The sequence below is a fragment of the Capricornis sumatraensis genome, chromosome 15 (genome assembly GCF_032405125.1).
Source record: "Capricornis sumatraensis isolate serow.1 chromosome 15, serow.2, whole genome shotgun sequence".
Taxonomy (NCBI): Eukaryota; Metazoa; Chordata; class Mammalia; order Artiodactyla; family Bovidae; genus Capricornis; species Capricornis sumatraensis.
The window spans coordinates 21,133,970-21,157,406 of NC_091083.1; the positions used below are offsets into that span (position 1 = coordinate 21,133,970).

The 23,437-nt window shown below is 44.5% G+C and overlaps 1 protein-coding gene across 3 annotated transcripts in view; it reads right to left on the reverse strand.

Annotated features, from left to right (window-relative positions):
- Nucleotides 1–23,437, reverse strand: part of CCNY (cyclin Y) — a 111,808-nt gene that overhangs the window by 24,853 nt on the left and 63,518 nt on the right. The window contains exons 2-4 of one of the 3 annotated variants that reach the window (XM_068987916.1): nucleotides 15,169–15,243; nucleotides 11,524–11,558; nucleotides 2,195–2,295 (exon numbers count right to left, since the gene is read on the reverse strand). In XM_068987916.1, coding sequence (XP_068844017.1) covers nucleotides 2,195–2,295; nucleotides 11,524–11,558; nucleotides 15,169–15,243 — 211 coding nt within the window. Of the gene's footprint in view, nucleotides 1–2,194; nucleotides 2,296–11,523; nucleotides 11,559–15,168; nucleotides 15,244–23,437 lie in introns of those variants that run through there. The other 2 variants (XM_068987918.1, XM_068987917.1) reach the window with 2 other exon arrangements.

A 23,437-nucleotide genomic window follows, 5' to 3' on the forward strand; every position in this document is an offset into this window, starting at 1 on the left:
CAAAGGGTGCTACTGGTGGTTGCATGATGCTGGATCTTGTATTCAAGTGGTTTCCTTTGTGTGAGTTCTCACTATTTGGTACTCCCTAGGGTTAGTTCTCTGGTAGTCGAGGGTCTTAGAGTCAGTGCTCCCACTCTAGAGGCTCAGGGCTTGACCTCTTCATGTCCCTCTTCATCAGAGTCCTTGAGTAGTTTCATTGCTTGTTTCAACAAGAAGAAAACCCACCAACAGGGAACTATGGGCATCTCAGTAAGAGGGTGTTAGAGTGTACAGCACAGGGAACTCTACCTGGTGCTCTCTGGTGACCACTTTAGGCACATAATCAACATCACAACATCACAGTAATGAGACAAACTGATACCATATACCAGTTGTCAGTGTCTACAACGAGGAGAGACCAAGTCGATGTGATGTTTTCTAGAAGAGTCCAGCATCTGTGGTAGTTCTTAAGACAGGTTAAGTTTTTGTATTTTTTGCAGATACAAGTCATGACCTGATGAGACTGAGGGTGTCAGGTTGGACGTTCCACCCTTTGCATGGGAGACCCTTTTCTTCCTCTTGGTTTATTAACCACAGGTGACACCTTCAAGAGAATTGGAAGGCAGAGGTCCACAGACGTCTAGGGTCCTCAGCCTTGGCTACCCATGAAACCCTCCTGGAAAGGCTGACAATCCAGATCCTAGATGTGTGGGGCCAGACACACCTCGTGGAGCCCTTAAGCCCCTGTGGGGGCCTTGCAAGTGCAGTATGGCTAAAACTGCTGATGCACAAACCACACACATGACTTTGGAGCTGGTACCTCCCAGACTCAATACCGAAGTATCCAACTGTCACCCAGATTTCCTGCTGGGCTCCTGAGTGTCTGTGTCACAACCAGGGGCAGTGTGAAGTCATCCCCAGGGGAAGTGCTAAGCAACAGAGTCGGAGGCCCAGGAAACCCACTGGCCCCGGAAGGCAGGTCTCAGACCCCAGGGAGGCTGGGCTCCAGGGCTGGAGTGGGTGCTAGCTATCAGGTCTCCAGGCTCCCACTCCCCAGCACCTCTCGTTCCTGGCATGAAGCTCCCAGGGCAAAGTGGCTTGACCAAGGGGAGAACAGTGGAGCGAGGGCACACATGGTCCCTTAGCTGTGAGTGTCTATCATGGGGTGATGCCCATTGGTCACCACCACACCCTCTATCACCAATGGAACAAAGGAAGAAGCTACATTCCCATTTAGGTCTTAGAGACATGCAACTCAGCCAACTCTCCAGGTGGGCCCACCTCTCACCTTTCCCCTGGAGGGGACACGGTCCATAGAAGACTATCCCAGTCTCCACTGCCTAGCAGGCCTAACTCACTGTCACATATGGGCATGTGCAGGAAAGGGTTTCTAGACCTGAAGGCCTGGCCCAATGGAACAGAAAGCATCTTATTTAGAGAGCAAACACTCACTGCACACAATGGCACAGAGAACTGTTAAACATGGATTCTCCTTAAATGAGTACAGAGGCAAAATATCCCAGGTTTTTCATAGTTAAGCCTAGATCAGATCCCTAGCAAGTGGGTCTCTGTAACCTCAGTCAAGGCTTCCTACTACAATGCTGGGGGGCACACTTCAGGGAAAACCAGTGTTCCAACTCTCCCACTTCCCACTTTAAAATAAGGGAGCTGAAGCCCAAAGGGAAAGATTTTAATCCAAAGACTCCCCTTCCTCCCTTAAACCCCACTCTACAGCAGAAGCCCAAAGCAAAGGGTCTTCACTCCCATCCTCCCCGCTGGGGAGGGAGCCAAGGTCAGAAGCCTGCTGTCCTTGCTCCAGACAAGCACACTTCCACGGTGCCAGGCCTGCTCTCTACTGAAGCCCCAAGTCAAAGTGGGACCCATCACATTCTGACGGTAAAATTCAGGCAGAGTTAGGCTGGGATGGAGTTCATACAAACTGGGAAGGCAGAAAGCATGCACAAAACAAAACTATGCTTAACGAACAATTTCAAGTCATTGAAAATTTTGGTCTTTTTTGTAAATGGTAATATACATAAATATTTTGAACACCTCCAAATTTTAACTCCCAAAATCACATTTTTAAAAGACTCCCTGAGTGTCAATGTCTTCCCTCGACCCAATCCTACCACTTACAGACCCCACAACCGAACAGTTAGCCAGCAGGTTAAGGAACAGAAAAGACATTCAGTGAAGGAAAAATGCGTATACCCACCATTTAATTGTATACTTGAGGTTTGGTTGACTGACTGTGCTATCATCTAGGAAAATAGTCGAGCAGGAGCTGTATTTCCTCGCTATTTGTCCTGGAGGATGCTACAAAAACAATGGCAACAAGACAAGAACAATTAAAAAGGGGCTCAAAATTCTTCCAAGGAACATCATCCCCTTCACCTTGAGACCAGCCTATAGAGGAAAAGTGTCTTACCAAGAAATGTTAATACTATCATCAAGTACAGCACAAAACTCACTTTCTTCCTACAGTGGAATTCCATGTTCTTCCATATAAAAAAGTCACCACCACCACTCCCGGTCTGAAACCTCCATCAGCTCAGCACACTCCCAAAATCGAGCATCAAAGGGTATGCTGCAGAGTCCATAAAAATCACTGAGAAACAAGAAGCATGTACTTATCTCACCAGCAAAAGCCCATGCTTCAGGAGGCAACCTGGCGTGAGGCGCCAGAATTAAGACAGGAGTCTGCAGCACCCATTTTTTTTCCTACCCCTGAGGTACAGTCAATTTGGGGACCATGGAAGATGCAGCCACTGTTAATTTAGAATCTCCTACTCTTCAATTTCACGAGGTGAAGATGTAAAGAAAAAAGTACTCCTTTAAGGGCAAAATACGTTTTAAAGGTGAGAGTTATCTGATGCTTTTGAAAACATGACCCGTGGATGAGCCTCAGGGGTGCCTGTGGCAGCTGAGCATCTGGTTCTTTCAGGCTGTGTAAACTCTGAGCTCTTTGGAAAACTTTAGAACTGAGAACTATACTTCTAAAACATACTGCTAAAGAAAAAGAATTTAAATTACATACAGATGACATCTAACTGAATAGTAAGCAGATCAGGCGATTGTGGGCAATTTGACTAGTATATATCAATCTGGATCATTCTTGCTCAAAGCATGCTAAAAAAAAAAAAAAAAAGCAAATCATCCAAACCAGTTTCGACTGGCCTGGTGCTATGCTGACAATCAAAAGTGTCATTTTCAGCAACCAAAACAATCAGTTCCTTAAGGATAATAACACTGCCCTGACTCAGCTGCCCACCCCCAGGGAAGCCCTTAGTATCCATGGTTTATGAACACGAAGGGAGCCTTAAAGCTCATCAGAGACCAAAAGCCCTGTTTAACATTTACTTCTTATTTAATAAGGTTTCCCATGCAATAAGGGCTTCCTTTGTGGCTCAGCTGGTAAAGAATCTGCCTGCAGGAGGAGGAGCATAAAGATGGCGGAGGAATAGGACGGGAAGACCACTTTCTCCCTCACAAATTCCTCAAAAGAACATTTCAACGCTGAGCAAACTCCACAAAACAACTTCTGTAGGCTGGCAGAGGACATCAGGCAACCAGAAAACCAGACCATTGTCTTCAAAAACAGGTAGGAAAAAATATAAAAGACGAAAAAGGAGACAAAGGAGGTGGGGAGGGAGCTCCGTCCCGGGAAGGAAAGCCCGTCCCGGGAAGGGAATTTTAAGAAGAGAGGTTTCCAAACACCAGGAAACACTCTCCCTGCCGAGTCTGTGGCGAGTCTTGGAAACACAGAGGGCAACATAACAGGAAGGAAAAATAAAGAAATAATTAAAACCAAGAGATTACAAGCCCAACAGTAACTCCCCCAGCGGAAAAGCAGCACAGACGCCTGCATCCGCCATTGGGAAGTGGGGGCAGAGCAGGGACGCGCGGGAGGCGTGGGCTGCAGTGCTTTGTAAGAATCGGGCAGGAACGCCCCACGCGCAACCAGAACGATCTAACTTGCGCTAGTAAACCAGACTGTGTGATAGCTACCGCACGAAAAGCTCGAACATAAGACACCGCCAGGACCAAGCACAGAATAAAGGACGGAACGGAAAAAGCCGGCTGCAGACCATCCCCCGCCAGGGACAGGCAGCCAGAGCCGTAAGGACTGGAAAGGGGCAATTGCAGACCCAGAGAGACTTTACTTACCTAACTGCAAGCAGGCTTCTTTGCTAAGACTTCTGGGGGTGCTGGACAGTCACAATCTGCCTCACGGGGGACGCCAGCGGTCCACCCAGAAAGCTGAGCAGCAGCGACAGAAAAGGTGACAAGCCGCGGCGATCACGCTCGCCAAACTCCTGAGCTACTCGGACCTGGGAAGGGCACAAAGCGCAGTCCCAGCCAAATCTGTGCCTCTGAGGGCTGCCTGAGCGCCAAACCTGAGTGGCTTGGACTGGGAAGTGCACGCAGCCTAGGGCCGGCCCCAGACGGTTCCCGGCTGTGCATCGTAGAGCCAGAGCAGTTTGTGCGCTGCGAGAAGGGACAGGTCAAGCGGGGCTGAGACACTGTGAGCACACGACAGTGCTATTTATTTGCAGCATCCCCCCTCCCCACAGCGCGACTGAACTAGTGAGCCTGAAAAACCAGCAAACGGAAGAAGTTAAACAGAGGGAACCACCTTGGAAGTGTTCCCACACGGCCCAAAACATCAGAGAAGGGCCAGATATATTTTTACTATTTTAAAAATCATTCCTTTTTTTTTTCTTTTTCTTTTTTTTTTTCTAACTTTTTTTTTAATTGTTAAGTCTTCTATTTCTCCTCTAATTTTTATTACTATAACCTATTATTACTATTAAAAAAAAAGACTTTTTTTTTTTTTTAAGGCAAACACCATATATAGCCTTTGGATGGTTGTTGGTGGGTTTTTTTTTGTTTTGTTTTGTTTTGTTTGTTTGTTTGTTTAATAATTCTTGGTTTTTTTTCTTTCTTTCTTTCCTCCTTTTTCCTTCTGCTTCTTTTCTTTAATATTGTATTTTTGAAAATCCAACCTCTACTCTAGATTTTTAACCTTTGCTCTTAGGTTTTTGTTGTCAATTTTGTTCATTTAAAAACCCAAACTTCACTACCCAAGTTTACCTGAGAGCGAGATTACTGGCTTGACCACTCTCTTCTCCTATGGATTCTCCTTTTTCTCCACCAGGTGGCCTCTGTCTCTCTTCTCCCTCATCTCTTCTCTATCCAACTCTGTGAATCTCTGTGTGTTCCAGACGGTGGAGAACACCTAAGGAACTGGTTACTGGCAGGATTTGTCTCTCTCCTTCTCATTCCTCTCTCTTATCCTCCTGGTCACCTCTGTCTACTTCCTCCCTCTCCTCTTCCCTGTATAACTCCGTAAATACCTCTGAGCGGGCCAGACTATAGATCGCACATAAGGAAGTGACTACTGCCTAGCTTGCTCTCTCCTCTTTTGATCTCACCGCCTCTCATTTCAGTTACCTCTAACTACCCTCTCCATCTTCTCTTCTCCTTGTAACTCAGTGAACCTCTCTGAGTGTCCCTCAATGGGGAGAAACTTTTCATCTTTAACCTAGATGTTTTATCATCGGTGCTGTATAGATGGAGAAGTCTAGAGGCTACTGTAAAAACAAAACTGAAGACCAGAAGCAGGAGGCTTAAATCCAAAGCCTGAAAACATTAGAGAACTCTTGAATTCAGGGAACATTAAGCAATAGGAGCTCATCAAATGCCTTCATACCTACACTGAAACCAAGCTCCACCCAAGGGCCAATAAGTTCCAAAACAAGACATATCACTCAGATTCTCCAGCAACACAGGAACACTCCCCTGAGCTTGAATATACAGGCAGCTCAAAATTATTCCAAAACTTTTGATGTCTCATAACCCATCACTGGTCACTCCACTGCACTCCAGAGAGAAGAAACCCAGCTCCACCCACCAGAACTCCAACACAAGCCTCCCTAACCAGGAAACCTTGACAAGCCACTGATAGAACCCCACCCACAGTGAGGAAGCTCCATAATAAAGAGAACTCCACAAATTACCAGAATATAAAAAGACCACCCCAAACGCAGCAATATAACCAAGATGAAGAGACAGAGGAATACTCAGCAGGTAAAGGAACAGGAGAGTTGCCCACCAAACCAAACAAAAGAGGAAGAAGTAGGGAATCTACCTGAGAAGGAATTCCGAAAAAAAAAAAAAAAAAGAATCTGCCTGCAATGCAGGAGACCTGGGTTTGATCCCTGGATTGGGAAGATCCCCTGGAGAAGGGAACGGCTACCTACTCCAGTATTCTGGCCCGGAGAATCCATGGGGTTGCAAAGAGTCGGACACGACTAAGCGACTTTCACTTTCACATGTGATAAAATTATGGAAATATGCAACAGCCTGAGAAACAGAAGACAGTGTTATAAACAATCTCCCCTCTTGCTAATCGTCACTCCTTGGGGCATACAGTTCCTAAAACTCCCGCCAGAGGGCACTGCACCACGGAATCACTATGACCCTCCGGAGCGCTGCTTTTACGAAGGGCATGTAGGTCAGGAGGAAATAACCAGAGTCAGGGAATTCAAAAGATAAGGCTTGATCTTGGCCAGTGTGTTTAGGCACACATTGTTCTGTGCCTGTGTAAGATAACACGCACAGTTGTGTCCAACTCTTTGCGATTCCACGGGCTGTATGTAGTCCTCCAGGCTCCTCTGTCCATGGAATTCTCCAGGCAAGAGTACTGGAGTAGGTTGCCATTCCCTTCTCCAGGGGATCTTTCCTTCCCAGGGATCGAACCTGGGTCTCCTGCATTGCAGGCAGATTCTTTACCAACTGAGCTACTAGGGAAGCCCTGTGTAAGATAAGGGCACCAAAAAAGCCTGTCAAGTTCAAGTTTCTTGAGTGCAATTTTAACATGGCATTTTTCACGTCTATCAAATTAATCACAACAGTTTCATTAAGACAAGCCGGAGACATTAAAAACCATTTTGATCTCTTTTGTAGGTCAGGTAGCAATCACACTTAAGTCACAGACAAAAACTTGCAATCTAATAATAGATATTAACATGTGCGCCAAGTTTTTAAAAAAATTCTTATGAAAATTTCCCCACCAATGGAAAATCTACTATAAACAGAAACCTTAACAGATATACTTAACACAAAAATTCAGTAATTAGTTGATATATTAAAGAATCTTTAGAGATACAAGAGAATTATTATTTAGGAATAATCACACCAGTGAAGCAAAGGACAGCAATGACTGGCTTCTATTTGTGAGGTTTCCACTGTTTCCTCTGACACAAATTTCCTCAAGATGAAAATGTGATAGGAACAGCCAAGAGTAAATGGTTTCCCTAAGAAAACATGAGCAGTAGAGTTAAAGAGAGGAGGTCAGTGATACACCAGGTCACAGAGTGGGCACTTCCTCATCCTCCTTTCAGGAGTAGAAGTACCCTTTGGGGTCACAGGGTTAACTGGAAACTAGCACCCCCAGGGGCCAGTCGTGACTGGGGATCCCCATCTGTTAGTCTGAGCCCTCTATCACTAAGGGCTGGTGTGCCAACGGGGAATGCCAACTCAGCTTTCTGTCTCTTTGCAACCCCATGGACTGTAGCCCATCAGGCTCCTCTGTCCATGGGATTCTCCAGGCAATAATACTGGAGTGGGTTGCCATTCCCTTCTCCAAGGGGTCTTCCTGACCCAGGGATGGAACTCGGGTTTCCTACAGTGCAGGCAGATTCGTTATCATCTGAGCCATCAGGGAAGCCCTCTTCAAACTATCTAGTAATTTCTAAATCGAATAGAAGTCCTTGGCATTGTTATAACAGGGTTAAGTTTGAAACCCTATTTGGGCATTAAGTCATTTGCTAGAAGGGCTACAAGGTTCACAGAATGTATACTTCTCTTGATCTGACATCCACCCCCCACCAAAAAAAAAAAAAAAAAGAGCTGAGAGAACAAGGATCCCTCCACAGAAAGTCTCCTGAGCCCAGGGCAGCTCCCCTGCCTGGTTCCTGGTTTGAACTCTTTCGTGTGGAAGAGGCAGGCAGGAACAGTGCTCAATAAATTTGTGCTCTATGAGCAAAGCTCCCAAAGAGGCAAAAGCAAAGTTTAGAATTTTAAAAATTTCAGTTCCTGGATCACATTCACTTCATTCCTTAATTTCTATGGCTTAATACTTATGAAAAAACTAAATCCGTACTCAAAACACCAGAAAGACTTTGATCAGTTTTGCTACTGAACTTGGAAAAGTAAACAAAATTTACTCACAAATCTAATGAGCAATAACAACATCAACATACTCAGATGGTGCTAAAATCACTTGCAAATCACCTTCTGTTCAGTCCACTAGGTAAACAGGCAGACCAGGAGTCATTTTACGAGATCAGACAACTATGACTTCAAGACTTTTTCAAGGTCCCCCTTTTATCAGCTGGTAGATTTAGGGCTTGAACAAAATTCTTTTGGCTCCAAGTCCAGCTACAAATGTGGCTCTTGTTAAACTGATAAGGCTCTATATTCCTTCGCAAAGTTTTTACAGCTACCACCTGTCTCAATATTAAGACAAATAACTGTGATTATTTTGCTGAGGGTGAAGGAGGCAGGCCATTCAACTCCTGACTCACTCTGTTTTAATTTTTTCATTAACTTAGAATGATCAATTCCCTTCAGGTATGCTGTCATCAAGGGGAGGAAATGTCATGGAAAAATTAGGCTAAAGCAAAAGATGTGCATTTTCCCTAGGTTTCAGGAGAGAGATTCCAGATTCTTAGCCACTGACAATGCCACCCACAATTTATAATCAGAGACTACCGCATTTTAATTAAAAGATTCATTAAAACAGCTAGCCAAAACTTCAGCAAATTTTAAGCTATGAACTTTAAATAAAGCCCTTTACACAATCTTTGCTAAAATACCTAAGTGTCTCTATTGTATTAAATTTTCATGTAACTGTTGATCAGATAATTACATCTAAAACATAGTGCTATTAGAATATTAATCTTTATAATTTGCCCTGGTTTAACTTACTGTTAAAACACCCCCAAAGGGTTTATCCTCAAATAGCTTCAAGATTTAAAACCTATAATTCTTTTAGAAGAAGCTCCTTTTACTTTGTAAGTCTCTTGGCAATTCTCAACCAGCAAGCGGTACCCTCTTTACCAGCCAGGGGTTCCTTCTTTTGGCCCCTTCCTTGGAGGGTGTATCCAAAGTCAGCTTCCATCACTTGCTAGACTGTGTTACTGTCCTGGAGCCAGGAAAAACCTTGTTTCTCTCCACCTGGTAGAAGCTATTTCCCTGTTGTGACCATCACCCCTCACCCTTCCTCACATGGCTTACCTACGTCCACTGCTTTTTCTTAAATAGCAGCCTCTTTATAGATTGTCTTAGCAGCATGTACTAATAAGTAGGTTCTTCAGAAACTTGAAGGGTAAATTAAGAAACAACATCCCTCACAATAAAGCAAATAAAAAACACAACGGATTTTATAAACAAGGGCAAAGAACAATGGTCATTCCAGAGTTCAACGACAAAAGAAACTACAAATGTTAGTTGGGGCCCTGATTCAGAAAACAGCGCTCTCTGTCTTCAGATAAAAAGCTAAACAACTTGTGTCCGGGTGGCGCTTGGTATGACTGTCTGAGGACTGAATGGCCCGGGTCAGGCCCCTGGGCCCCAGGCTGGTTCCACTGCTCAGATGGCTGACTCTTTGTGCCTCACTTTCCCCATATGGAAGACTGGAGTGACACACAGTACCTCCTGGGCAAAGTTATCCAGTACATTAAACTAAAGAACAGAGTCTGACACAAACATGGTATAAAACGTTCGTTAGACTGTACTGATGATTATTACCACTTATCGTCTCTTTATTGCCCTAACTTATGACACTCAAGTGTCTCAAAACTTGAAAAGCACAGCTGGTTTATTAGCCTAATTGAACCTGCAGGTACTTCCATTCCAGTTCTACTTCAGTTGGTTGACGGCACATTCCAGTGGCTTCTCCCAGCGTGGGCAGAGCTGAGATGCTACTGTGCAATGTGGTCTGGAGGGCACGCTGGTACCCGGGCATCTATTACATAAGGCAGCACAGAGATTTCTTCTATAGGCATGAGCACATCTGAGCACATTCCGACAACTGTGCTTCCACTCTTTGTCTTGGGGGGCGAGAGGGCTGGCAGGGGTGAGAGGACACGCTGAGTCAGGGGGCACAGCGTGGGGGACAGGTGCCAGGACGGCACGCCGCAGAGCATGAAGTCGTGGGGCATGGGGGAGACACGTGGGGCGTGCGGCTGGCACAAGGGCAGGCCTCCCCTCCAGCCACTGGCATGGGCTGCAATGACCGGCAGTGGTGGTCTACAGGCTCCTGGGCAGACGTGCAGACTGGGGGGCAGTGCTCTAGTGCCCCCGGCACGTGAAGAGGCGGGAGTGAGACTTACAGAATGGGGTCAAACCTCTCAGCTCTCTAGGTCCAGGCAGATAAAGCTTTCAAAAAAACCAAAAAGGGCACAGCAGTTTTCCGCATATTTTCCTTAAGACACAGCTCGTAATTTCACAGATGCTTCACACTGCTGCGGCAAAACTGGAGAGGGCCGGGAAAAGGCTGCGAATTGCTGTAAGAATCTGATAAAAACTATAGGGCGTCTCTCCAACCCTGAGACCACTGCCTATGAAGGACTCACCAACCTCCTATGCGCTGAGCCCTTTGGGTGCAAGGGTCTGGCTATGAATTTCCTTTCAACTGCATTTTGCCCAGATTTTCAAAGAGCAGAAAAGGCAATACTATGGCTTTAAGTCTGTTTAGCACAAAGCTCCAGTGCCTAGTACTTCAAGATCCACAAACACTTAAATGCAGACAGTTTAGAAATCCTGAGAAATCAAATACATCATTCTCGTTTTCAATATGAGAATTGATGGCATATACTTATTTGGTAACACACCTACTTCATCAAGAGGCCTAAGTTTAGAGGATTAGGATGTGTGGCCATAGTTTTCCTGGTGGCCGGGCACCACAGTCCTGGGGGGGTAGTGGCGCAGCTTGAGATCACCCCTGGGCAGGGTGGAGGGAGGCTGGCTGCACCCCAGCCAGCCAGCAGGGCAGGGAGACGCTGCTCAGAATGGGTAAAAGACTACAGCTGGGTTTTTTTTTAATTCGTTTTAAAATTCAAGTGTTGTCTGTTCATCCTTTCTTAGAGCATCGAAGGAAAACGCAGACTCTACCACACCTATAAACAAGCGGGAAGAAAACATGTGTTTGCTTATTCAAATGGGACAGAGTTAGGAGACAGTCACTTGGGGGAAGGGAGGCAGGAAAGGACCTGTGGGATCTGATGTCGCCCTGTCCACGCACAACAATCCAGGAGCAGCAGCAGCCCGGGGCTTCAGGTCACACACTGGCCCTGGTGATAAATGCCAAGCCGTGCCCGTCCAGCCACAGGCCAAACAGAGCACGAGTGCCCCGCAGCCTTCTTCACACTCTTCCACGTGCAGACAAGATTCGCGGACCACTTCCCCACCGCACACACAGTGTGGATGGTCTCTGGACAGTTATTACGAAGAACACAGGGGAACAGCTCCACTTACATGGTTAATGAAGAGACTCTTGCGCTTTTCTCTCACTGTGAAAACAAAAGATGCAACAGAAATGTTACACACCTGCGTGCTAACCCCTGGCAGGTTGCTGAGGACGGTCCTCTGTGTCAAGGTCCCATCCTTCCACCAACCAACATATCCAGCTGCTCAGTTATGACTTAAGAAATGCGACCTGCACACATGCAGATGTGACCTCTGCTAAGACAGCAGAACATGAAACCACATACATCACAGCACCCAACAAAATCACTGCACCATAGTTAACTGAGTGGTAACGGCTTCCCAACTAAAGAAAACAGTAACTAGTAAAGCTCATAAAATTCTGCATGTATCCACTAATTAAGATTGTCAACAAAAAGCAGGACTGTTTATTTCTAACCAAAACAGACCCATACAGGTCCATACTATTAGGATGAAGTAAGAGACAACATAGTGACTAGACAACAAATGATAACAATACTATCCATAACTGGATTAAAATACAGGACACTGGACGTCCGAAGCATCGCTGGAGACCAGTTACTCTCCGCGCCGGTGCTGGGGGCCTCCCAGAGCACCCTGCCTCCCTGCAGGGAGGCCGAGCAAACTCACAACAAAAGTACCCCTTCTCAGAGGCTGTTCTCACGCTGGTGTCTGTGTGGCAGGGTCAGCACCCCACCTTCGTTTCCCAGACCTCAGTGTTTCTCAAAATTGGGGCCCTCAAACTCAAAGATGTAGAGGGGGGAGATAGGGAACCCAGAGGAGCTTTTTAACAACCTAGTATCACTGAGTTTTGCATTTTCTTTCCTGAAAACTCCCTTTTGAGAGTATATAGAGTGAGAGTTCAGTCAGGAAGATCCCCTGGAGAAGGGATAGGCTACCCACTCCAGTATTCTGGGGCTTCCCTGGTGGCTCAGACGGTAAAGAATCCGCCTGCAATGCATGAGACCCACTTCGATCCCTGGGTTGGGAACATTCCCTGGAGAAGGAAATGGCAACCCACTCCAGTATTCTTGTCTGGGACATTCCATGGACAGAGGAGCCTGGTGGGCTACAGTCCATGGGGTCTCAAAGTGTCAGACACGACTGCATGACTGTGCACAGCACAAAGTAATAGCTGGACCATATAGAAGGCTGAGCGCCGAAGAAGTGATGCTTTCAAATTGTGGCGCTGGAGAAGACTTCTGAGAGTAGCTTGGACTGCAAGGAGATCAAACTAGTCCATCCTAGGGGAAATCAACTCTGAATACTCATTGGAAGAACTGATGCTGAAGCTGGAATGCCAACACTTTGGCCACCTGATGTGAAGAGCTTACTCACTGGACAAGACCCTGATGCTGGCAAAGACTGAACGCAGGAGGAGAAGGACGACGGAGGATGAGATGGCTGGATGGCATCACCAACTCAATGGTCATGAGTTTGAGCAACCTTGGGGAGATAGTGAAGGACAGCGAAGCCTAGCGTGCTGCAGTCCATGGGGGTTGCAGAGTCGGATGGGACTTAGTGACTGAACAACAACATAGAAATCAATCAACACAGTTAACAAGCAGCTCACTGGAGAGGATAGAGATATATTTAAACCAAAAGGAACATCAGCTGAAAGGAAAAGGGCAGGTGAGGCTCTCTGACTGAGTGTGGATGTGAGGTCCTTGTCTGTGAGGTGCTGCGCCTGGCATGCAGAAGAGACCCGCGGCTGCTCCAGAGGGCACGCAGATGCTGCAGACCCCTTGTCCACTTTCTCCAGGCTCCTGAGTGTGTCAGCTCAGCCCAGGTGCCACCAAAAGACAAGAGCACTGGATGCGAGTGACAGTCATTCACAGGCTTTAGGGTGTACTTTCCAGAAACTCCTTACTTTTAAGGAGCTCCCATGACCAGGTGAGAAACTCTTACAATTAAGTGGACTCGAATTCCTTACTGTCAACAGAACTGAAGGAGAATAAGGCTGAACTGCCGCGATTAGGAGGGATTCTGGGTGATAAATCCCTTGGAGTTTCTGACACATAAACCAAGTAGCGTAGAACCTATGGATTCTTCAGTGTTTCACTGCAAACACATCCCCTGAACGGAGCTGGCGGGAGGAAGAGCCTAGTGGGCAAGCAGAGGAGGAGGAGGTACAGGAGTGTTTGCTCTGCAGGCTGGGAGACAGGACACCGCACAGAGATGGGTGTCGGTTCCTCTTCCTTGTTTTCAACCTGTTGAGACTCAAGTAGATACTTTACACTCAAAGGGAAAACCGAGCATTTGAGGAATGAAGCAAAAACAGAAGGATGAGAGTTGCCAACTCTCCCCAGTGATCGGTGGAGGAGGGGAGGGTGAGGGGGAAGGGGTAGATGCGTGCCCCTGACTCACACCCGGGGATCCTGTGAGGTCAAAGGACCCTGCCATCCATCTCCCTGTGACAACCAAGCCACGTATCATCCACTTAAGAGTCTCTAGTGCCATTCCACGTGAATATAGGTAAAAAGCTTCTGACTGACGTTGGTCTGTGCCCCGAATTCACAGGAAGTGAGAACCAAATCTGAAAGTGTGCCAGATTCGTGTGACTTGTTTTCATAGTACTATATTAAGTGCAAAGACTTGCTTTTGACTCTCATTTTTCATTGTCCAAAACCTTCACCCCACTACCACTTTCCTGCTTGGCAATAACCTCCCTTCTCCATGGGCTCCCACTTCACCAGATGAAGAAAAAAATGTCCTGCTTAGTTTCCACCCAAAACATTCAAAACTTAAATCACAAGGATTTGATGCCTACAGTGATTTCTTCTTATACACTTTAAAAAAAAAAGGCACCAAATTCTCTCAGATCTCATCACTGGCCTGCTTAAATCAAGATCACCAATATTATATCAGCATTATGCTACATCAAAGTTGTCACCTAGCCATAAGTGAGGAGTTATCAGTTCTTAAAATGAACTCTCTTAAATATGTTTGATTACTTTTCTAGTCAACTTAGGATCTTCTCAAAATGAGACCTTAGCAATTTGACAAGAGTCACGGCTAGAAGCCCCAGGACCTCAGCACTGTCCCTGCAACATGATTTAACAGATTCCTCCACTGCTCTTTTCTGCAGGAACAGGCTATGTTCACTGTATTGTGTGTTTTATCTCTCCTTTGCAGCCAAGAGCCAGGGAACAGCGACATAAGTCAAGGGCTGAAAAGAGGGGGAAATCCCCCAGAAGAAATTCCACGCCACAGAACAAACAGCTTAACACAAGCATGACAGAAGGAAAACATCTAACCCTAGTGTACAGGTTCAATCTGGCTCTCAAATGACACAACTGAGATAATGGTGTTTGTATTTAGAGTTGGATTATGATTTCTTTTTACATACTATCTAATACTTCTGATCTTTAGAGAATTTATGCAAATAATAAATTTTTAAATGAAAGTTTCTGATTCTCAGGGTAGAAACTGCCTTGAACTATCCCAACTGATTGGCAAAATGAGGACAGTTGCTTCAAATAGTAAATTCTAAAAATATGACTTACTATAAAGAAACCCCAAAGGGTAACCACCCAAACATTCTTAGTGGTCACTAAGGATGACCACTTAGGATTCTATCTTTATCCTGAGAATCACAGTGACTGGAAAATCAAGACAGGCTAGTTACCAGCATAAGTCTTTAAAAAAAAAAAAGAAAAGAAAGAAAGAACCTACCGTCTGTTTGAGATTTACTGAGGAATATCGTGCTGGCCCGAGGATGGTCTGAGGGATTGAATTCCATGTTCAAATCTTTAAAGAAAGAAAAAGAAGATATATGAAAACCCATCTGATAACTAAAGGGCATCAAGATTTTCAATTTTTTAAACCTCAGATCACTAAGACATTCAAGGATTCTGGAAGAAACCAACAATTACTGTGTTAATAGATTCTTCCAGGTTCAACTTCGAACACTTAACTATTTAGAAACTTGAGAAACTCATACATAAAACTTAGACACCTGGCTGGAGATCTATTAACTGAAAACTCCATTTTCTTTTTAAAAGTCTGTTCTGCACCCAGTGTAACTACAAAATAGCAGGACAACGTCCTAACACATAATTAAGGAGAGGTACGTGCTAAAACGGACTCATCTAAATCCACAGTTAAGCAAGTGGTATTTCCTTCTTAAATGTGATTAAAATAGGATATCTCAGCCAAATTGGTATCTACACACTCTGCTTAATTAAGATGGTTATTTTCTGAAAAGGCAAAATTAATCCTTTAGAGCAAAAGCTCACATTGCCCATCTGTGGGCATAATCGGAGCCACAGATGTGTTTTGTCTGATTCATTCATCTTCTTTCTTTTTTAATAAATTTGAACCCATGTATAATTTCCGTATTTCAAACACATATCACAAAGGGAAAAAAATTTATTTCCAGCTTCTCTTGAGAAATCAGATCTTTTAGCAACACCAGGCCCGCCCCCCCCCCCCAATGGTAGCAACTGGCAGGACCTAAGAGCCCAGTGCCCAGTCCTCACCCTCTGCCCCACCACCCACTCCTTGGGGCCATTCCTCAGTTCCTCCCCTGCTGGCATCTGCCTTTGTAATCCTGCCTTAGAACAGTCTCCAAGGGCTACAGACTTGCCCAGTATAAACAATCAGAATCCCATCACAGGGGAGTTTTTTCAATTAAAAAAAAATTCCATATGGAAAGAATGGTTAAGCAAAACAAAAGAATAAAGTTACAGAAGGGAAGAGAGAAGATCAAAATTAATGGAAAGTCAGAATGGTCTTCAAATCAGCTTCCAACATCACAGTGAAAACGTCTGAGTTCCATTATTTCAATAAATTTGCTAAGAAATCTAATCAACACCAACAAAAAACAGAAGGTATCTTATCCTTAGCTTTAACAGCTAATCCAGTCAAAGATAAAAGGAAAGAAAAAACAAGGATGGTCACATGTTGTTGTTGTTCGGGGCATCCAGGGCCCTGGGCTCAGGGCAGCCTCAGTGTCTGTGCTTGTGAGTTTTCTCTGGAGACTGCCTTGAGGGAGAGAATGACTGTGTCTCAGCCTGAGGTGCCACCTGCATTAAGGTGTGGCAGCTCATGACCTGGTGGAAGGTGGGCGTTTGTGACTTGCTGGTGGAAAGAGAATCAGATCAGGAGAGCCGTCATGGTGCCTGTGGCTCACGTTGGCGGGGACCCTGACTCCTTGTGTGTTTTTGTGTTCTATCACTTCATTAAAAAAATATATATTTATAGTTTCCTTTGTTGTGCAGAAGCTTTTAATTTTAATTAGGTCCCGTTTATTTTTGTTTTTATTTATTTCCAGTATTCTGGGAGGTGGGTCATAGAGGATCCTGCTGTGATTTAGAGAGTGTTTTGCCTATGTTCTCCTCTAGTTTTATAGTTTCTGGTCTTAGATCTTTAATCCATTTTGAGTTTATTTTTGTGTATGGTGTCAGAAAGTGTTCTAGTTTCATTCTTTTACAAGTGGTTGACCAGTTTTCCCGGCACCACTTGTTAAAGAGATTGTCTTTAATCCAGTGTATATTCTCCTTTGTCAAAGATAAGGTGTCCATAGGTGTGTGGATTTATCTCTAGGCTTTCTATTTTGTTCCACTGATCTATATTTCTGTCTTTGTGCCAGTACCATACTGTTTTGATGACTGTGGCTTTGTAGTAGAGCCTGAAATCAGGCAGGTTGATTCCTCCTGTTCCATTCTTCTTTCTCTATATTGCTTTGGCTATTCGAGGTTTTTTGTTTTTCCATACAAATTGTGAAATTATTTGTTCTAGCTCTGTGAAAAATACCATTGGTAGCTTGACAGGGATTGCATTGAATCTACAGATTGCTTTGGGTAGTAAACTCATTTTCACTATATTGATTCTTCTGATCCATGAACATGGTATATTTCTCCATCTATTAGTGTTCTCTTTGATTTCTTTCACCAGTGTTTTATAATTTTCTATATATAGGTCTTTAGTTTCTTTAGGTAGATATATTCCTAAGTATTTTATTCTTTTCGTTGCAATGGCGAATGGAATTGTTTCCTTAATTTCTTTTTCTATTTTCTCATTATTAGTGTATAGGAATGCAAGGGATTTCTGTGTGTTGATTTTATATCCTGCAACTTTACTATATTCATTGATTAGCTCTAGTAATTTTCTGGCAGAGTCTTTAGGGTTTTCTATGTAGAGGATCATGTCATCTGCAAACAGTGAGAGTTTTACTTCTTCTTTTCCAATTTGGATTCCTTTTATTTCTTTTTCTGCTCTGATTGCTGTTGCCAAAACTTCCAAAACTATATTGAATAGCAGTGTTGAGAGTGGGCACCCTGTTCTTGTCCCTGACTTTAGGGGAAATGCTTTCAATTTTTCACCATTGAGGATAATGTTTGCTGTAGGTTTGTCATATATAGCTTTTATTATGTTGAGGTATGTTCCTTCTATTCCTGCTTTCTGGAGAGTTTTCATCATAAATGGATGTTGAATTTGTCAAAGGCTTTCTCTGTATCTATTGAAATCATCATATGGCTTTTATTTTTCAATTTGTTAATGTGGTGTATTACATTGATTGATTTGCAGATATTGAAGAATCCTTGCATCCCTGGGATAAAGCCCACTTCACACCAGTCAGAATGGCTGCGATCCAAAAGTCTACAACCAATAAATGCAGGAGAGGGTGTGGAGAAAAGGAAACCCTTTTACACTGTTGGTGGGAATGCAAACTAGTACAGCCACTATGGAGAACAGTGTGGAGATTCCTTAAAAAACTGGAAACAGAACTGCCTTATGACCCAGCAATCCCACTGCCGGGCATACACATCGAGGAAACCAGAATTGAAAGAGACATGTGTACCCCAATGTTCATCCCAGCACTGTTTATAATAGCCAGGACATGGAAGCAACCTAGATGTCCAACAGCAGAAGAAAGCTGTGGTATATATACACAATGAAGTATTACTCAGCCATTAAAAAGAATACATTTGAATCAGTTCTAATGAGGTGGATGAAACTGGAGCCTATTTATTATACAGAGTGAAGTAAGCCAGAAAGAAAAAACACCAATACAGTATACTAACGCATATATATGGAATTTACAAAGACGGTAACGATAATTCGGTATGCGAGAGAGCAAAAGAGACACAGATGTAGAGAACAGTCTTTTAGACTCTGTGGGAGAGGGAGAGGGTGGGATGATTTGGGAGAATGGCACTGAAACATGTATAATATCATATAAGAAACGAATCGCCAGTCCAGGTTCGATGCAGGATACAGGATGCTTGGGGCTGGTGCACTGGGATGACCCAGAGGGATGGTATGGGGAGGGAGGTGGGAGGGGGGTTCAGGATGGGGAACACATGTACACCCGTGGCAGATTCATGCTGATGTATGGCAAAAACAATACAATATTGTAAAGTTAAAAAAATAATAATAATAAACGATAAATGGTTTAAAAATATATATATATATATAGTATTTATTTGGGCTGCCTGAGATCTCAGCTGTGGCAGGTGGGATCTAGTTCCCTGACCAGTGATCCAACCTGAGGTCCCCTGCCTTGGGAGCACAGAGTCTTGGCCCCTGGATCACCAGGGAAGTCGCTCTTTGCTCATTTTAACTTGAGGATCATATCCTCTGAGGAGATAAGTATCTACCTGCCAATCAGGAGAGAACACAGGGGAAATGGCTTCAGAATCCATTCAGAGTGTCAGGTTAAAGCCTAGGGCTTGCTCTAAGCCAGTGGTCCCCAACCTTTTTGGCACCAGGGACCAGCTTTGTGGAAGACAGTTTTTCTACAGATTTAGGTGGGGAGGCTGGTTTTGGGGTGATTCAAGTACATTACTTTTATTGTGCACTTTATTATTCTTTGTTGTTCAGCCACTAAGTCATGTCTGACTCTTTGTGACCCTATGGACTGCAGCATGCCAGGCTTCCCTGTCCTTCACCATCTCCCAAAGCATGCCCAAATTCAAGTCCATTGCATTGGTGATGCCATCCAGCCTTCTCATCCTCTGATGCCCTTTCCTCCTCCTACCCTCAATCTTTCCCAGCATCAGTGACTTTTCCAATGAGTTGGCTGTTCACATTAGGTGACCAAAACACGAGAGCTTCAGCTACAGCATCAGTCCTTCCAATGAGTATTCAGGGTTGATTTCCCTTAAGATTGACTGGTTTGATCTCCTTGCTGTCCAAGGGACTCTCAGGAGTCTTCTCCAGCACCACAGTTGGCAGCCATCACTACTTTGGCACTCTGCCTTGTACCCTGGAGGCAACACCTGATGGCTGTCACAGAGACCCCTTTGAGGTGACTGTGCCTCAGAGAGAAAAGGCAGTTTTAGGCGATGTTGAGTCCCTGGAGTTGACTTCAACCCACTGCTTCTTTATGATGGTGATACTTATTAAGCTTTCCAGGTGGCTCAGCAGTAAAGAATCCAATGCAGGAGACGCAGATTAAATCCCTAGATTGGGAAGATCCCATGGAGAAGGAAAGGGCAGCCCACTCCAGTATTCTTGCCTGGGAAATCCCATGGACAGAGGAGCCTGGTAGGCTACAGTCCACAGGATCACAAAGAGTCGGACATGACTGAGCACCTCATACTAATAGAACATTATGAGTCTATCGCCAGACTTTCAGGTGAAAACAGAAATACTTGGTTACAATGCTTTCAGTCCACATTTTGGCTGAGTACAAGGCATGACAGGATCCCTTTATTTAAAACTGAAAAGAAACTGACAGAATTTAATACAGCAATGCTGTGAGCCTTCCATGTCTGTGGGAACTGCACCTGTGTGTTCAATCAACCTTTGGTCAAAAATAGTGCATTTGCCACACATGGGCATCTATTTAAATAACATTCATACTGCATATTTACAACTCTGTATATAAAATTCACATAGCATTAGGGATTATAAATAACCTAGGGATGACTTAAGGTGTATAGGGAGATGTGGTAGGTTATATGCAAATCCATGCCATTTTATATGAGGGACTTGGGCATCCATGGAGTTTGGAACCAATCCCCAGTGGTTACTGAGGAATGACTATATTCTCCCATGCCACGTAACTTAGTTTTTTTTCTGTCCTTTCCACAGATGTCACAGGCCTGTTCGTCTCAGCTTTTAAACTAGCACTGATGCTATAAGGATCCCTGTGATGGTGCCTAAGAGAAGTGGGAGTCATAATCCATGACTGACGGTCTGGAAAACCAGAAAAAGAAAAACACGACGGTGCAGCAAGGCCTGAACAGTGCTGGGTCTAATTAGGATAGATGAGGAGACATAAAAGATGAGCTGCAAAAACCAGAAGCTTTCACCTCCCACCCACTTTCTCCGCACTGCCTGGCCTCAGGTTGGTCATGTTCCAGTGACTCATCCAAGAGACAAGCTGTTCATTTTGGCCTTGACAGCATCAGTGAGTAGACGCCAAAGGACTCAAGGACCCTGTGAGCACCTGGTAGTGTTTTAAGACCAAATGTGGTCAGCTAACCACCCCAACCTAACCTCAGATGACTCCATCAGGTCTGTTTCCTATCTTTAGACAAATGTATTTGACATGGTCATAATATTAAACTTCTAATTTCAATTTTAGGTAGTCACATTGCTACGTGTGACTAGGATCTGCAAAGCAATAATGAAAAATCAGCAAATAAAGCCTGTTAATTTTAAATCAGTTTGGTTTACTTTTATTTTTAGTCACTGTTGACCCACTGCCTGAAGATCAGTGACTATCTCCATTCATTAGTGCTCCATTCATCAGAACCTGACCCCATTGGTTTGCTCCACTGGTTGCTGTTGGGCCAGCCCCAATCCCTGCATCCCGCATCAGCACCCCTATTTATAAACTCTGCTGCTGTTGCTGTGGCAGCAAACTGCTGCTACCACAATTTCGACTGATTCCAAAGCCATCTTTTGTACCCCTGCTAACTTCATGTTTATTCTTTACAATTATTCTAACGTGCTCAGATTTGGTTATTTTCTGTTCTCACTCTCCTAGAGGCACACCTGTGCATGGTGGGCCTCCAGCCTAGGTCTGTGCACACATCTGACTCCCACTCATGTGCTCTGTCTCTCCATCCACCTCTTTCCAAACTGCCTATCTCTCAGTCTCCTACTCACTCTTGTTCTCTTCCTGTATCTGTCTCCTCTTTCCCTCCCGCAAACTCTCTCCAGTCTCTCCATTGTCCCTTTCAAATATTCTTTGTTAAGATGAATCAAAGGAGAGAAAAGATCCTAATGTTTAAGGCTAAAGAGAGACTGTTCTGCCAATACAGCAACTAGATAACCTATAAGCTCTCACACTACAAGCACCTAGAAATCTGAGATAAAATACAAGACATCCATGAAAAAGCCTAGAGAGTGAGGCAAGGGAAATGGCTTGAGCCTCTAACCGAAGAGTGAAATGGAGTCTTCTGGCAGAGCAAAGGCTGTCTGGCTGTGTGCCCTGGGTCTCAGGTTTCAACCAAGGCGACCACATGTCTTGGTTCACACCAATTATTCTGGCACAATAACCAATTCTATCCTCTTTACTTATAATGTCCTGATTAGGAAGTTAGCTCATTTTAATGTCCTGTAGGATAGAATATAAGCCAGTATAGGGGATACAAGTTAGAACAGATGTTTGTACATGTGTCTGAAACCCTCAAAGAGATACAATTGCAACAAAAACTGAATTAGAAAACAGTTATCTATAAACCCAAATGAAAAAGGAGCTGGGCCTCAGAAGGGGAAACATCTCCCAAGTCCCCCCTCCCCATGCTCACAGTGAATGGTACCCAACTGGTCTGTCTGAATCTCCAGCATGGTTCTGGAGTTCCACTCTACTCAGCACATGTAGTCCAGGGAACACTGTGACAAGACTTTTATACCAAATTGGTCACATGCCAGTGAGACCCCTGTGTGGCTAGCAGAAGTAACTGCAAACCACTCTGGAGAAGTCTGCCTCTGAGCCCCTGCAAAGCCAGGCTTCCCATCCCAAACGACATGACTCAGAGGAAATGATCCATCAAAAGTGAGTATCAAGAGACACAACAAATGATTCGACTAGAACCTGGATTACAGAGCTGGTGAGAGACGGCAAAATAAGCACAGGCTGAAGTACTTAAAGTCCAGGAGAGAAAAAGATAAAAACGTACAACTGAAAATGACAAGACTGAATTCTGGCTTCTCCTCGGCCATGTGAGCAAATCACTTAAAGATGATGGTGACACTCTGACAGGCTACTGGACCCTGTGATGATCAGAGACAGTGCTGCTTAAAGCCAATGGGATTCGGGGGCCCCGTGGAAAGGTTAGGTGGGGCCCTCAGCCCCACCGATCAGCACTGAGGACAGAGACCACATGTACAAAGTCCAAATGCTCAACAATAATCAACAAACAAGGTGAATAATGGAAATACATAAGAGAATGATCAAGTGAAGCAGCTCTTCTCAGCTTTTCTTTTTTTTTTTTCTTTAAAGAAAAACTGGCAAGAACCAACCATTAACTCACATGTAGATTAATTCAAAGAGAAAGAATCTCCTAGCAACCAGCCTCTCCTGAGGCCTGAATCAAGCTATCACCAAACAGGAAAAACACCACTTGGAACACTGATATTTTAATATCAGGCAAATAACTAGATTCAGTATGGGCAATATTGGTAAAATTGGCTACTGCAGACAACTAGAAAGTGTCTGAAATGACACCCTGAAAGTCAGCAGAGACACTTGAGTTCCAATTATTACTTTATTCAACGGTCAATAAATATTTACCCAGAATCAACTTGATGCAGGCGCTGCATGCAAGGAATACAGAGTGGAAATCCCGTGGCCCCAGGAATGCTGAGGCCTGGGGGCAGGGAAGCAGAGGGCAGGGCGGTGCCACGGAACCCAGCAAAGAGCTGAGGCCGCCGTGAATCGAGCCACACTGCGTGCTGAGTGAGAGGAGAGGGATGCGGGGGTGCTGGGGATAAAACATAAGCGCACCAAGAACACTCAGTCCACAAAAAGACTCACATCTGA